The sequence below is a fragment of the Piliocolobus tephrosceles genome, chromosome 10, assembly GCF_002776525.5.
Source record: "Piliocolobus tephrosceles isolate RC106 chromosome 10, ASM277652v3, whole genome shotgun sequence".
Lineage (NCBI taxonomy): Eukaryota > Metazoa > Chordata > Mammalia > Primates > Cercopithecidae > Piliocolobus > Piliocolobus tephrosceles.
The window spans coordinates 54,361,980-54,378,195 of NC_045443.1; the positions used below are offsets into that span (position 1 = coordinate 54,361,980).

At 45.1% G+C, this 16,216-nt stretch overlaps 1 protein-coding gene across 6 annotated transcripts in view; it reads right to left on the minus strand.

Moving 5' to 3' along the window:
• The window catches only part of R3HDM2 (R3H domain containing 2), a 137,974-nt gene that overhangs the window by 15,215 nt on the left and 106,543 nt on the right, over window positions 1–16,216 (minus strand). For all 6 annotated transcript variants that reach the window (XM_026454643.2, XM_026454646.2, XM_023210709.2 and 3 more), the window contains 5 exons: window positions 13,837–14,006; window positions 2,445–2,687; window positions 2,017–2,143; window positions 1,614–1,774; window positions 1,002–1,156 (listed from right to left, as the gene is read on the minus strand). In XM_026454643.2, coding sequence (XP_026310428.1) covers window positions 1,002–1,156; window positions 1,614–1,774; window positions 2,017–2,143; window positions 2,445–2,687; window positions 13,837–14,006 — 856 coding nt within the window. The remainder of the gene's footprint in view (window positions 1–1,001; window positions 1,157–1,613; window positions 1,775–2,016; window positions 2,144–2,444; window positions 2,688–13,836; window positions 14,007–16,216) is intronic.

A 16,216-nucleotide genomic window follows, 5' to 3' on the forward strand; every position in this document is an offset into this window, starting at 1 on the left:
TTTTTTTTTTTTTTTTTTTTTTTTTTTCCTTTTTGTGGAGAACAGGGTCTCGCTATATTACCCAGGCAGGTCTCGAACTCCTGGGCTCAAGCTATCCTCCCGCCTCTGCCTCCCTGAGAGCTGGGATTACAGGCGGGAGCCACCGCGCCCGGCGAATTTAGGTAAATTTTTTAACAGCCGTAGCTGGAATTTCATTTAAAAATGAGAGAAAAATGAAACAAGGGGAGTCGACTAGATAATTTCTAAGGTGCCTTCTACTACTAAAAATTCTATTCACGATGACCTATATTCAGGTATATATAGATACAGAAATAGACACAGCATCAGTTTCTTTCTTTTTTTTTTTTTTTTTTGAGACGGAGTCTTGCTCTGCCGCCCAGGCTGGAGTGCAGTGGCGCGATCTCGGCTCACTGCAAGCTCCGCCTCCCGGGTTCTCGCCATTCTCCTGCCTGAGCCTCCCGAGTAGCTGGGACTACAGGCGCCGGCCACTAAGCCCGGCTAACTTTTTTGTATTTTTAGTAGAGAGGGGGTTTCACTGTGTTAGCCAGGATGGCCTCAATCTCCTGACCTCGTGATCCGCCCGCCTTGGCCTCCCAAAGTGCTGGGATTACAGGCATGAGCCACCGTGTCCGGCCCCTATCAGTTTCATTGATAAACAGAAGTACATGGAAAAAGTTACACATCACAGTCCAAAAAATTTCTTCTCTTAATGATGAGCAGTCTCTATTCTCTAGTTCTGAGTCCCATTCTTTTGAAAAATAAAAATGGAGGAAATCATAAATTATAAGTCTCTGAGGCAGGAATTTTTTTCTGCTGATAACCTCTTATGCAAATGTCAAATCAATAAGTGAAAAGGAGAATGAACTCCCTCATATTCTACCTGCTTTAGGGAACTACTGGGATCTTTACCCCTGCCTTTCTTAGGCCAGTGGAAACAAAACCATGATGCAACCATTGCTGAAGGTCTATGGGAGATGTCCTGGCTCTCTGGGAGTCCTCACCTCGTACCATTCTGCTGAGCAGGTGGGATCATGCTATAGTACACTGGTACCCCTGCTGCTGGGAGGCCTCCTTGCACAGACTGGCTCGCAGGAACCAGCATGGGTTGCTGGAAAGGCGGCTGGACCACATTTTGCGAGTCACTACCCACTGGAACCTGGGTGAGAAAGAGAAGAGAATGACTACTCACATTCACATTGAGCTCATCCACAAACAGCCTAGTCGTCACTAGATCAGGGCATTACAACTTCCTTCCCTATCTTAGAGCCTCCTCCTGTTCTCCCCATCTGCCTAAAGAAAATGTTTCCAGAGCTGTCTCTATTTCTGCCTTCTCCAAATACCACCCTTGGGCATGTGACATAAAGAAAGGAGCCTGATTTCCTTTAGCCACTACTTTCCTGGACATATACTCATTCCATGGCTGTATAAAGACCAAACAATTTAAATATTCTTCTCAAACTCCATGGGCTGTCATAGGAAAAAAACCTAAACATTCTAAGGGAAAGTAGACAATATTTTAGTATTGGAGTTTTTAGTATGGATGACCCTGGGAGGCTCTCCTTTTCCTCATGCCAAGGACTAGGGTGATCCTTCCCAATGCAGAATGCACCCACTTGGTAAGAAGGCAGTGGAGTGTACTGAACCACCAGGCCTTGCATCTGGCCCCCCATGCTGCTCCTCTGGCTGCTGAGCAGGCCCTGGTTCTGTGGCTGCTGGACCCCAATCATGCCTTGGTAAGCCGCCTGCTGCTGGTTAGGCATCATGGGCTGTAAACCTAGAGATGGGCAAAGTAGAAAATACATTACTATGAATGTTTAGGAAGTCACGGTCTATCTGTAATTTCCCTTCTCCATTCTATTTTATCTTTTCTTTTTCTGGAGAGCCTAGGTCTGTTCGTAGGACCCTAATCATTCCTGCCCCTAGACCCACCTTCATTTTAATGGAGAAGGTACTTCTTTCTTTCCTGGTGTGCCCTTCCCTTATTCACTGCCTTCTTAAACCAGTGGTTTCTCTTACCAGGCTGCTGGGATGGCTGAGGCAGCTGTTGACCACGTTGGGGGCTATAGGCCACCGGGTGAGAGAGAGGTCGATATTGCTGGTTGGAGTTAGGATATTGTCCAGGGGGATAGTAAGAAACCTGGATCTATGGTGAGAGGAGACAGATGTGTGAGAAGTCCCTAAAATTCAGCCGCAACATCAGCATACTACTATAAATGCCTCAAGATTGATGGCCAGAAGTATGTAAACGGAGATATTTTGGATCTGCAGTTGCAGTAAAACAAGGATTTATGTTATATAGAAAGAAGACTTTCTGGCTAGAACAACTCTCAAGTGCAAGGTAGGGAGAAGTATTCCCTCTGGTCTGTCTAACTAGAGGAATAAAGCAAGTATAATACTAGACAAAATGAATTAAGTGATTTAAGCTGGGAACTGGAGCTGCTCACCTGTTGAGGGGGCTGCATGTACCCCTGGGGTGGCAGAACTTGCTGAGTAGGTGGTGCATGGCTAGAGGTGGAATAGTTGGAAGTGGGGAGGGGCTGACCCGTGGAAGCCATGATGAAGCTAGTCTGCTGAGGGTGCTGGGAGATAAGTGGGGTCTGGAATAGAGCTGCAGATGGGTCAGCTGCTTCAGTAGAACCTTGACGACTAAGGCTCATTTGTCCAAAGGGGTTGCTGAGGTCATCTGCCTGTTGAGAGAGTATAAGACGCAAGGATCGGGGCTGTATCAAACCTCATGTCTTTGGCTTCAACATAGACAGAGAGAAATAGCAATGCTTTTTACAACCTTCTTTAAAACAATGTGGGATAGTCCTACCTCTGTGCTGTGCTATGAAATGAATAGCTGTTGAAGCCCAACTCCACAGCCAGTCTCTCTATCACATATGAGGTAACAACGGTGACCCTGACTAATAATTGTGTGCTTTTTTTTTTTTTTTTTTTGAGACACGGTCTCATTTTGTTGCCCAGGCTGGAATGCAATGGCTCAATCCCAGCTCACTGCAATCTCTGCCTCCCAGGTTCAAGCAATTCTCGTGCCTCAGCCTCTTGAGTAGCTGGGGTTACAGGCTCCTGCCACCAAACCCGGCTAACTCTTGTTTTTTGTTTGTTTCTTTGTTTGTTTTTTGAGGTGGAGTTTTGGTTCTTGTTGCCCAGCCTGTAGTGCAATGGTGCAGTCTTGGCTCACTGCAACCTCCGCCTCCCGGGTTCAAGCAATTCTCCTGCCTCAGCCTCCCAAGTAGCTGGTATTACAGGCATGTGCCACCATGCCCAGCTAATTTTTTGTATTTTTAGTAGAGATGGGGTTTCACTATGTTGGCCAGGCTGGTCTCAAACCTGACCTCAGGTGATCCACCCACCTCAGGTGATCCACCCATCTCAGCCTCCCAAAGTGTTTGGATTACAGGCGTGAGCCACCGCGCCAGCCTAATTCTTGTATTTTTAGTAGAGATGGGATTTCACCATGTTGGCCAGGCTGGTCTTGAACTCCTGAACTCAAGTGATCAGCCCACCTCGGACTGCCAAAGTGCTGGGATTACAGGTGTGAGCCACGGCGCCTGGCCTATGATTGTTGTTAGGGTTAGTCCCCGGCAAATGGGAGCAATGACACAATTACTGTATACAGAAAAAACAGGGCAAACTAGTGGGTTAACGAAAAAGATTAAAGAGTCTTCCCATTTCCTGTCTTTCTCATGCCCCCGACCATAAAAAGGCCCCTACATGGCCACAAATCCTGTTTTTATAATAAAGGACCCAGATAATAGCTTGAGTGGATCATGGGTAGCTAGGTTCACGTGCCTTCACAGCTCTGCCTATGCAGCAGCAAGACTAGGGACACCCACTCCTGCTGCTTATCTCCTTACTCCCTCTGGAGGTCATTTCCACCTTTGTTCTCTGACACCAGCCTAGAATTCTCCTGCCCTTCAGAAACTACTTCCAATTCTCACCTCCAAAAGGAGGGCAGAGTGAGTGACTAAGCTGGAGGATAAGACTGACTGGCCAGGCTGTAATTGCCTTCTCTCTCAGCTCTCTTTCCTAAGCAGCAAGGGTGATGGTGTTCCATCTCTCACTTGTATGGTGATAGGTTAGAGTTTGTTAGCTTTGTCTTCCCTTCTGCTCTCTGGACAGTAATTCACACACACACACACACGCAAAACCAGCAGAAACCAAAAGACAATGCTTTTCTGTAGTTTCATTCCATTTTCAGGGATCTGATCTTCAAGTTAGCTCTTTTGCCACTTATTGGGCAGGAAAAGATGACAAGTGAACTGGATTGCAGATTATTTTGAACTCCATATTCCAGGACTATCAAAATGGAAATAAGAGGTAGGAGGAGGGAGGGGATTCTAGTGAAAAAGCAGATGTTAAGACAGAGTAAAACAATTCAGGGCTCCTACAACTATGACGGAAGTTATCAACAATGAGGCAAATCAGATCTTCAAAGGATTTGTAGAGTACAAATGATTTAAACAGCATGTGCTATGCAGTGGATGAGGATTTTAAAAATATAAACTGACATAGTAAAATAGGGGAACAGTTTTAAGTTTTTGCCAGTGATACCAGAGAAGTCTGCAATTGCATTTTTTTTTTTTTGAGACAGTCTTGTTCTGTTGCCCAGGCTGGAGTGCAGTGGTGCAATCTTGGCTCATTGCAACCTCAGCCTCCCAGGTTCAAGCGATTCTCCTGCCTGAGGATCTCGAGTAGCTAGGACTACAGGTGTGTGCCACCACACCCAGCTAATTTTTGTATTTTTTGGTAGACATGGGGTTTCACTATGTTGGGCAGGCTTGTTTCGAACTCCTGACCTCAGGTGATCCGCCCGCCTTGGCCTCCCAAAGTGCTGGAATTACAGGCGTGAGCCATCACGCCCGGCCTGTGTTTTTATTTTTAAAGGAAATTATAGAGAACCATTCTGTGTAGAAGAAACTGGGTTCCTCAGACATGCCCAGGGAGCAAATTAGATTTAGGATGTACATGGTAGAGATGAAGAGCCTAGGTTATACCAACATCCAATTTCATTCTCTGTCCTGAAACTCAGGGGAACACAGTGTTCCTCTGTCTTACATTTAAGCATCTTTTGATGTGCTGTGATGAGGCCATTAGCATGGAGTATAGTTCAGCCTGTGCTGGCCCCTCAAGAAGAAAGAGCTTTCAATATACCCTCCAAAAGCACAACATGCTTACAAAGCCATCACAGACTGACCCAGACATACCCACAGATACAGGCCACACACATACGAGACAAAAAGAGGGAATGAAGTTTATACCATGTTGTACTGCTGGGGCGGAGAGACTGGCAGAAGGACTTGGGGACAGGAGCTTGGAGAGAACTGAACAGGCTGCGGAGAGGGCTGCAGAGCCGGGACTGGCTGTGGACCAGCAGAGAGGCATGTGGAAAAGGGAAGAGAAAAGAGAGGGAGTGGGGCAGGGGGTGTGGGCAGAGATGGGGAGGGAAAGGGAAGGAACAATAAGGTTAATAATCATAGAAGAAATTTCACATGAGTAGCACGACTGTTGAGCAGGTAGGTGACCAAGCCCGGAACAGCTTGAAGATTTAACATCTCTTTGACAAACAGACAATCTCTCTTATCAGGGTAGACCTGCTGTACTCCCTTCCCCATTAGCCATTCAGAACTGTGCAGCTGTTGTGAGCAATCTGAGGACTCTCAGGGTCAGGGTCTACTGTCTGATTCCAAATCCAGCTTTTCCCAAAGCAGTTTTTCTGAACACACAATCCTGGGGAGCATGATCATAACCCTCCTTGACTGCCCACTTGAGAAGGGATTCCTGTCTGCACTGCTGCACTGCTTCTGCAGGAAGGGTCATCCAAGGTCTGGCTCAGCTGCTCCTGATTTCACACCACAGGTCTCCTAGAGGAAATATTCATTCACAAGGATCATCTCCGTCCCAAGGGCAGAGAAGGAAAAAACACCCAAGATCATGCCTGCTTCTGGCTACTTCCTTCCACTCCATGATTGCTCCTCCAGGCTGTGACAGCAATATGAAAAATCCACCTCCACCCCGCAAGCAAACAGGAAAGATTTAGGAATAAAATATAAATAGCTTAGCTTTAGTTTTTGTCCCTTCAGTCCCCCTTCACTAGCCTCAAGCAGGAGGATTTGTTTACTAGGAACACAGAATGTTCTAAATCAACTAGTGGGTAGTTATTATTTTTTCCTTCCCTTCTTCCCCTCCAGGCATTTTGATCACCTCATCAGTTCTCTAGTCATAGTCCCTGGTGGTAGGAGAGATGAGACAAGGAGAGAGGCAAGTAAGGGGAGAAAATAACATTTGTATATATTATTTTATTATATACATTGTCTCATTACAGCCTCACACAAGAATCCTATAGGGAGATATAACTTGTATTTGCAATTTTAAAAGGCTCAGATAAATTAAATCACTCATCTAGGCTTACACAGTTAATATGGCAGAGCTGAGATTGATATCTAGTTCTGCCTGGCATAGGTTCTTTCCACTCCACTCTAGTAGTGGGGAGGAGGTGAAGGAAGAAGTCAAGCAGAATTATCCCAGCACCTTCCACAGGCTCCTCGCTCCACATTTAGAGCATTAAGATGTGTGGGGCCACGGTATCGATATCCTCTCCTGCCACACATCTCCAGAGTTTCTTTCACAGAAGGGACTAACAGTTCAGGAGGCAGAGTACAGGAATTAGAAGACTCCCCAAAGAGGAGAATACTCTGGAGGTCTCAGCAGAGGACCTGATATCTGAATTAAATAAAATGTAAGTAATTTTGGTTAGGTAAAATTATGGAGAATCCACTGTGTGACCTGGGAGAGTTGCTGCTGTAGCCTTGAAAATAAACTCTTAGCTCTACTGGCACACCTATTTTCTGTCAGATAATGGCATTCCAAATATAAGTGATAGACAAGATGCTCAGCATTAGCTGCTTATACTGGTGGCTTTCAGACACATTTTCTATTATCCCAATTCTCTTCATTCTTTTGGAGAAGGGTCTATCTTGGATCAGGGCATATATATTCTGGGGGGAAAAGGACAGTAAAGTGGCAAAAAAAAAAAAAAAAAAAAAAACAGCTGCCTGCGGTGGCTCACACCTGTAATCCCAGTACTTTGGGAGGCTGAGGTGGGTGGACCACCTGAGGTCAGGAGTTCAAGACCAGCCTGCCCAACATGGTGAAACCCCATTTCTACTAAAAATACAAAAATTAGCTGGGTGTGGTGGTGTGTGCCCATAGTCCCAGCTACTCAGGAGGCTGAGGCAGGAGAATCACTTGAACCTGGGAGGCAGACATTGCAGTGAGCCAAGCTCGCGCCATTGCACTCCAGCCTGGGCAACAGAGCAAGACTCAGTCTCAAACAAAACAAAACAAAACAAAACAAAACAAAACAAAACAAAACTGTCTTGTTTTCCCCACACTTGTAGGTTCTGACTAAAGAGTAAAGTGAGAAGAAGTGATACTCCTCTTAGGCCTCCCCCAACTGGGGAAGGGCAGTGATACGGGCAGGGATATCAGTGTTATTTTTTTATTTACTCCACAGCTATCCTCAGCTGTAGTTCTCTTCTTGAAGGGTGTCAAACTCCAAAGCCAGGGAAGCTCTGAAAAACCATGAGGAAATTTATTTTTAAAAAACTTAGGAAGGCTGGGTGCAGTGGCTCACGCCTGTAATCCCAGCACTTTGGGAGGCCGAGGCGGGCAGATCATGAGGTCAGGAGATCGAGACCATCCTGGCTAACACAGTGAAACCCCATCTCTACTAAAAATACAAAAAATTAGCTGGGCGTGATGACGGGCGCCTGTACTCCCAGCTACTTGGGAAGCTAAGGCAGGAGAATGGCGTCAACCTAGGAGGCGGAACTTGCAGTGAGCCGAGATTGTGCCACTGCACTCCAGCCTGGGTGACAGAGCGAGACTCCGTCTCAAAACAAAAACAAAAACAAAAAAAAAACTTAGGAATATACCGAACCAGGCCGGGCGCAGTGGCTCAAGCCTGTAATCTCAGCGCTTTGGGAGGCCGAGACGGGCAGATCACGAGGTCAGGAGATCCAGACCATCCTGGCTAACACAGTGAAACCCCCTCTCTACTAAAAAATACAAAAAAACTAGCCGGGCGAGGTGGCGGGCGCCTATAGTCCCAGCTACTCGGAAGGCTGAGGCAGGAGAATGGCGTAAACCCGGGAGGCGGAGCTTGCAGTGAGCTGAGATCCGGCCACTGCACTCCAGCCTGGGCGACAGAGCGAGACTCCGTCTCAAAAAAAAAAAAAAAAAAAAAAAAAAAGGAATATACCGAACCAAGGAGCTGAAAGACCTCTACATGGAAAACCACAAAACACTGCTGAAAGAAATCATAGCTGATACAAACAAACGGAAACACATCTCATGCTCATAGATGGGGTAGAATCGATATTGTAAAAATGACCATACTGCCAAAAGCAATCTACAAATTCAAGCAATCCCCATCAAAATACTATCATCATTCTTCACAGAATTAGAAAAAAACAATTCTAAAATTCATATGGAACAAAAAAAGAGCCCCCATAACCAAAGCAAGACTAAGCAAAAAGAACAAATCTGGAGGCATCACACTATCTGATTTCAAACTATACTATAAGGCCATAGTGACCAAAACAGCATGGTACTGGTATAAAAATAGGCACATAGACCAATGGAACAGAATAGAGAACCCAGAAGTAAACCCAAATACTTACAGCCAACTGATCTTTGACAAAGCAAACAAAAACATAAAGTGGGGAAAGGGCACCCTTTTCAACAAATGGTGCTGAGATAATTGGCTAGCCACATGTAGGAGTATGAAACTGGTTCCTCATCTCTCACCTTATACAAAAATCAACTCAAGATGGATTAAGGACTTAAATCTAAGACCTGAAACTAAAAATTCTAGATGACATTGGAAAAACCCTTCTAGATGTTGGCTTAGGCAAGGATTTCATGACCAAGAACCCAAAACCAAATGCAATAAAAACAAAGATAAATAGCTGGGACTTAATTAAACTAAAGAGCTTTTGCATGGAAAAACAAACAAACAAACAAAACACAGCAGAGCAAACAACAGACAACCCACAGAGTGGGAGAAAATCTTCACAATCTATACATCTGACAAAAGACTAACATCCAGAATCTACGACAAACTCAAATAAATCAGTAAGAAAAAAACAATCCCATCAAAAAGTGGGCTAAGGACATGAATAGACAATTCTCAAAAGAAGACATACAAATGGCCAACAAATGTATGAAAAAATGCTCAACATCACTAATGATCAGGGAAATTCAAATCAAAACCACAATGTGATACCACCTTACTCCTGCAAGAATGGTCATAATCAAAAAATCAAAAAACAGTAGATGTTGGCATGGATGCAATGTCAGGGAACACTTCTACACTGCTGGTGGGAATGTAAACTAGTACAGCCACTATGGAAAACAGTGTGGAGATTCCTTAAAGAACTAAAGTAGGGCCGGGTGCAGTGGCTCACGCCTGTAATCCCAGCACTTTGGGAGGCCGAGGCGGGCGGATCATGAGGTCAGGAGATCGAGACCATCCTGGCTAACACGGTGAAACCCCATCTCTACTAAAAATACAAAAAATTAGCCGGGTGTGATGGTGGTCACCTGTAGTCCCAGATACTTGGGAGGCTGAGGCACGAGAATGGTGTGAACCCAGAGCTTGCAGTGAGCTGAGATCGCGCCACTGCACTCCATTGCGCCACATGCACACTGCTCTGGGCGACAGAGCAAGACTCTATCTAAAAAAAAAAGAATTAAAAGCAGAACTACCATTTGATCCAGGAATCCCACAACTAGATATCTACCCAGAGGAAAAGAAGTCATTACACAACAAAGATACTTGCACATGCATGTTTACAGCTGCACAATTCACAAATGCAAAATCATGGAACCAACCCAAATGCCCATCAATCAATGAGTGGATAAAGAAACTGTGGTATATACACACAATGGAATACTATTCAGCCATAAAAAGGAATGAATTAACAGCATTTGCAGCGACCTGGATGAGATTGGAGACTATTATTCTAAGTGAAGTAACTCAGGAATGGAAAACCAAACATCACACGTTCTCACTGATATGTGGGAGCTAAGCTATGAGGATGCAAAGGCATAAGAATGATAAAATGGGCCAGGCACAGTGGCTCACGACTGTAATCCTAGCACTTTGGGAGGCCGAGGTGGGCAGATCATGAGGTCAGGAGTTCGAGACCAGCCTAACCTACATGGTGAAACCCCCATTTCTACTAAAAATACAAAAATTAGCTGGGCGTGGTGGTGCACACCTGTAATCCCAGCTACTCAGGAGGCTGAGGCAGGAGAATCACTTGAACCCGGGAGGTGGAGGTTGCAGTCAGCCAAGACTGTGTCACTGCACTCCAACCTGGGTGACACAGTGAGACTCCGTCTCAAAAGAAAAACAAAAACGAATGATAAAATGGACTTTGGGGACTTGGGGGGAAGAGTAGGAGGGGAGCAAGGGATAAGAGACTACAAATATGGTACAGTATATACTGCTCGGGAGATGGGTGCACCAAAATCTCACAAATCACCACTAAAGAGCTTACTCATGTAACCAAATACCACCTGTACCCCAATAATTTATGGAAAAATAAATAATGAAAAAAAAAAAAGACTGGCCCTGAGGAATGTGGCTGCCACCTACTGGCAAATTCTGGGCTCGATCACTGGCTCTTGGATGCCTGATGACAAGAGGAGGCCCAGAGAACTCCTTTTCAAGAAGTCTACTTCATTTTAAGTAAATTGGGCAAAAGGGAGCCCCTGGCCCTTTAGTCTTCAGCCTCACCCCTGGTTTCACAAGCTTCACTGACACACAATTTGAAGGCCTACTTGGACAGAGGAGGCCCGCCAGGAAGGGAAAGATCATGGTTTTATCAGTACTGTTCCCAGACCTGGGGCAAGTGCCTTGTGTGACAGAGTTAAAGTTAAAAACCCTCCCTCAAAGTTTTTTTTTTTTTTTAGGCAGAGTCTCGCTGTTTTGCCCAGGCTGGAGTACAGTGGTGCAATCTCAGTTGACTGCAACCTCTACCTCCCAGGTTCAAGCGATTCTCATGCTTCAGCCTCCCAAGAGGCTGGGATTACAGACGTGCACCACCACACCCAGCTAATTTCTGTATTTTTAGTAGAGACGGTGTTTCACCAGGTTGGCCAGGCTGGTCTCGAACTTCTGGTTTCAAGTAATCTGCCATCCTCAGCCTCCCAAAGTGCTGGGATTACAGGCGTGAGCTACTGCACCCAGTCTCAAAGTTTTTCTTCTACAGGAAAAGCTTTAGAATAAGCACAGTGGTGTTTGTGTGTGCACGTGATCACTTCTTTAATCCGTGCACAGTTATGTGCCATTAGAAACTGAACAATAATTATTCTCAGGCTCAGCAGCTTCGGTCTAGGGAGCCCCCAGTGCTGAAGGCCAATCAGGGAAAAAGAAAGCAAAAGAAAGAAAGAAAATGGCAGTAGAAAGAGGAATAAAAAAATAAAAAGGGTGAAAAAGTGGAGAAGAAGAAAAAAGGAGATACATACAGTGAGAAGATGGGATAATTTTTAGCAGCTTCCATAAATGCTTCCAGGGCATCAAAACTTGGATAAGATTCTTTCATTTGGAGTTAGTGATCACAATTAATCTCAAGAATGAATTTCGAAGAGAACATGAATCTCTGCACTAAGTAGTGTTCCCTTACCCCCAAGCTATAGCACCTAACCTGGCACCACACTCCCCACAGGAGATAAGCCAAGCCAACGATCGACCAATTGACCCTCACAATCCAGTAGCAGGAATAGAACCTGAGTAGAAGATTGGGGTTTAGGGCCAGTCACTTGGACATTCTGTATCAATTTCAGTCCCAAATGGTTCTTCTTTTGTCTCTTTATTCCTCTCCCACTCTTGCTGTCTGTTTCTAGGTATGAGATGATAGGTGGAAGGTGGAGGCAGATGGGAGACTAAGAGGGAGAAAAGGGAGCAAGACTATTAAAATACACCTTTTGGGGAAAAAAAAACCCAGAAAATATTAGGACCTTGGAAAAGCAAGTCATACACATAAAAAAACACAGTAGCAGACAGCAGAAGGAGAAGCACAGTTTACCCACTTACAGGTTTGAATTAAGACACAGACAGAGAAAAGAACACATACACACTATGCTTCAGTAGGGAGCAAGGTAAACTGAAGTGAACGAGACTTACTGGGGTAGAACAAAAAAGTTACGACCATAGAAAGAACTGACTTAGACTAAGATAGAGGGCTGCGATGACTTGCATGCAAATTACATTTAGACACAAAGTAGGATTTCCTAGATCTTCACTGTTCTTTATTTCAGCTTCATTTCACAATATTTGAGATAGGGCAATACTGGGCCATTCTGGGGTCTTTGCACTCTAGTTTCTAGTTCATGGGGTATTAGTGTTTGGGACTTGCTTCTTACACCTCGGGAAGAAATATATCTAAGGCCAAGCTGGACTAATAAGCAGGGGGATGAGGGAGCCTGGGAGGTGAAATGACAATGTAAACCGCAGCAGAAAAGACTGCAGACATATAGGCTTTCCAGCTACAAGAGAATACTTCAGGATAGAGTATGGGGCTCTCCTCACAAAGAGCTCTATTTATGTGAGAAGAGAGTAAGTGAAGATCTCAGCACAGCTCTGCTCAGATTATTAAGGTGACTTTTTTTGTTTGTTTTTTTAAGACAGGGTCTTACTCTGTCGCCCAGGCTAGAGAGCAGTGGCGCGATCTCAGCTCACCACAACCTCTGCCTCTTGGGTTCAAGCAAGTCTCCTGCCTCAGCCTCCCTAGTAGCTGGGATTACAGGCGCCCGCCACCATACCTGGGTAATTTTTGTATTTTTAGTAGGGACCGGGTTTCACCATGTTGGTCAGGCTGGTCTTGAACTCCTGACCTCAGGCGATTCACCCGCCTCAGCCTCCCAAAGTGCTGGGATTACAGGCTCGAGCCACCACGCCCGGCCTTAAGGTGACTTTTAAACATAGTCACCTTAATGACACTGGCCAGGCATGATGGCTCATGCCTGTAATCTCAGCACTTTAGGAGGCTGAGGAGGGAGGATCACTTGAGCCCATGAGTTTGAGACCAGCCTAGGCAACATAAGCAGGATCCTGTCTCAAAATAATAGTAACAACAATACATTTTTTAAAAATTAAAAGAAAAAAATAAAACAGAATACTAAAGTTCTGGTTTAGAATAGGACCTGATTCTTAGATGACCTTCCTGGTCTCCACAGATGCAAAACTTCACTTAAACTCTAGTTGGTACCAACATTTACCAGTCCAGCAACAGAAGGAGAAGGATACAGCCCTTTTGAGTCACGGAAAACAAAGACATTTGGAGTCTTTGTGTTTCATGGCATATGGATGGCAGGGGTCTTGAGTGTTATTTCTTTTTTCCCCAAACCCCAACACATAAATATGTGTTTATGGGTCCACATAGTTGGCCAGATGATGGTGGAAGTTATAATCTTTTCAAGTTCCATATATAGATGTAATGGAAAAAAATGCCTTGTTAATTACACACAGACATAGAGGGAGATGAGGTATAGTAGAAATGTGGTATGAAATAAAAGATTCTACTGACAATGTTCAGGAGGCAGAGGAAGAAATATAAAGCAAAAAACCCTCAAGCTGACTCTACTAAGAGTTACTTGGCAAAACCTTTGCCCAAGGTTCTTCTTTCCCTACAACTAACAAGAGAGTGGCGTGTCTCCAACAACTGATCCTTCCTGCCACCCACAGCACAAGAGACATGACGGTACATCTAAAGTTTGCTTGAATCAGAGTGGAGAGGACTCTGACACTGAGTGGTGACTCACCTGTGAGATCATGTGATTATTCAAGGGTGGCTGTTGCTGAGGCGTGGGTGGGAGAGCAGGAAGTTGCTGCTGCTGCTGCTGCTGCTGCTGGGCAGTACAAGGGAGAAGGCCCCGGACAGACTGGGATGAGGTGACCTGGTTGCACACTTCTGGGGCACCTAGTGCCATACCTAAGGCAAAGAAGAAACCCACGAAAAGTTGTTAAGCACAAGCCATGAACACATTATCCCTGGAAGGCTTAGTCAGAGGGCTCTACTTTTTCTTTGTCTTTCCTCTTTATTCCCTTTTGTCCCCTCCCCTACTGTCTTTTGAAGATTCACAGATGAGCACAGATGCATTTCAGCTGCCTTGCTGATGCCAGTCCCCCTCTTTGCAGGCTTTTGCTCCCTAGGGACAGGAACCACCTTGACTGTCAATGTTTGGTTATGAAATTGAACAAAATGTGAGGCTGCTGAAGCACCTCCCCTGAAGTGCCTGGAATCTGTCCATCACACTTAGATAGCTGAAAACATGAATGCTTACTTTCTGGGAAAGCACAGATTTTTGGTCTCTTAAGAGATCTGTCTTTTTGCTACAGAGAGAGAGAGAGAGAGAGAGATCTGTTTTCTCTTTGCTTTCTTCTCAATTTGCAATATCTCTTATAAAAGTTGCTGATGGGTGGGTGTGGTGGCTCACGCCTATAATCCCAGCACTTTGGGAGGCTGAGGCGGGTGGATCACCTGAGGTCAGGAGTTTGAGATCAGCCTGGCCAACACAGTGAAACTCCGTCTCTACTAAAAATTATCTGAGCTTGGGGGTGGGCGCCTGTAATCCCAGCTACCTGGGAGGCTGAGACAGGAGAATCGCTTGAACCCAGGAGGTGGAGGCTGCAGTAAGCTGAGATCGCACCATGACACTCCAGCCTGGGCAAAAAAGGGGAAACCCAGTCTAAAAAAAAAAAAAAAAAAAAAAAGTTGCTGAGAAAACTTCAAGCATACACATGGGCACATGCATACACATAACTTTATCCAACTATTTTCCCCATTTCTAGGCTCTCAAGGCATGAACTCATTCAACAAAACATACTTTTACTGAATATCTACTATGTGCCAGGCACTGTATAATGAACTAAAGACATAAAGATGAGTGAAACACAGTCCTTGCCCTTAACAGCAGGGGAACTTATTTCTTTCTTTGAGACAGAGTCTCACTCTGTCGCCCAGGCTGGAGTGCAGTGGCACAATCTTGGCTCACTGCAACCTCCACCTCCCAGGTTAAGCGATTCTTCTGCCTCAGCCTCCCAAGTAGCTGGAATTACAGGCATCCACCACTACACCCAGCTAATTTTGATGTTTTTGGTAGAGATGGGGTTTTGCCTTGTTGGCCAGGCTGGTTTCAAACCCCTGGCCTCAGGTGACCCGCCTGCCTCTGCCTCCCAGAGTGCTAAGATTACAGGTGTGAGCCACCATGCCTGGCCAACAGCACAGGAACTTCTGATGGGAGATAGACATCCACACGACAATTATAATCTGGTAAGGATAAGGAATACATCAGTGATATCGACAAAGTTGTATGAAAGCAAAGATGAGGAAGCAAAAACTCCTGGGAGGGTCAGGAAAGGATTTAAAGAGAGGTCAGCAGGAAAGCTGGGGTTGAAGAATGACAGATGCTTGTAAGACCAAGAGGGAACAAAGCTAATGTCATAATCAAGAAATGGTTGGTGGGTGTGGTGGCTCATGCCTATAATCCCAGCAGTTTGGGAGGCTGAGGTGGGTGGATCACCTGACATCAGGAGTTTGAGACCAGCTTGGCCAACATAGTGAAACCCCATCTCTACTAAAATTTTGTAAAAATACAAAAAATTAGCCGGGCATGGTGGCGGGTGCCTGCAATCCCAGCTACTCGAAAGGTTGAGGCAGGAGAATCGCTTGAACCCGGGAGGCGGAGGTTGCAGTGAGCCGAGGTCGTGCTATTGCACAACAAGAGCGAGACTCCATCTCAAAAAAAAAAAAAGAAAGAAATGGTTGGAAAGAAGGAAACATTTGGAAATTAGACAGCAATGGCAAACCGGAGTCAGAAAGTTATGCTATATAAGTAGTTTGGATTTTACTATTCAGGTGATGATGCAGAAATGAACATTTTTAAGGAGCACCGATGTGTTTAGATCTGTTTTAGATTGGCAAACTGGCTAAGCAACCAGGCACAATGGCTCACATCTATAATCCCAGCTACTTGGGAGTCTGAAGTGGGAGGATCATTTGGGCCCGGGAGTTCAAGGCTGCAGTAAGCTATGATGGTGCCACTGCAATCCAGCCTGGGTGATAGCAAGACCCCGACTCTTGAAAAAGTAAAAAAAAAAAAAAAAAATCAATAAAAAGAGCTGAAAATGGAGTAGAGATAT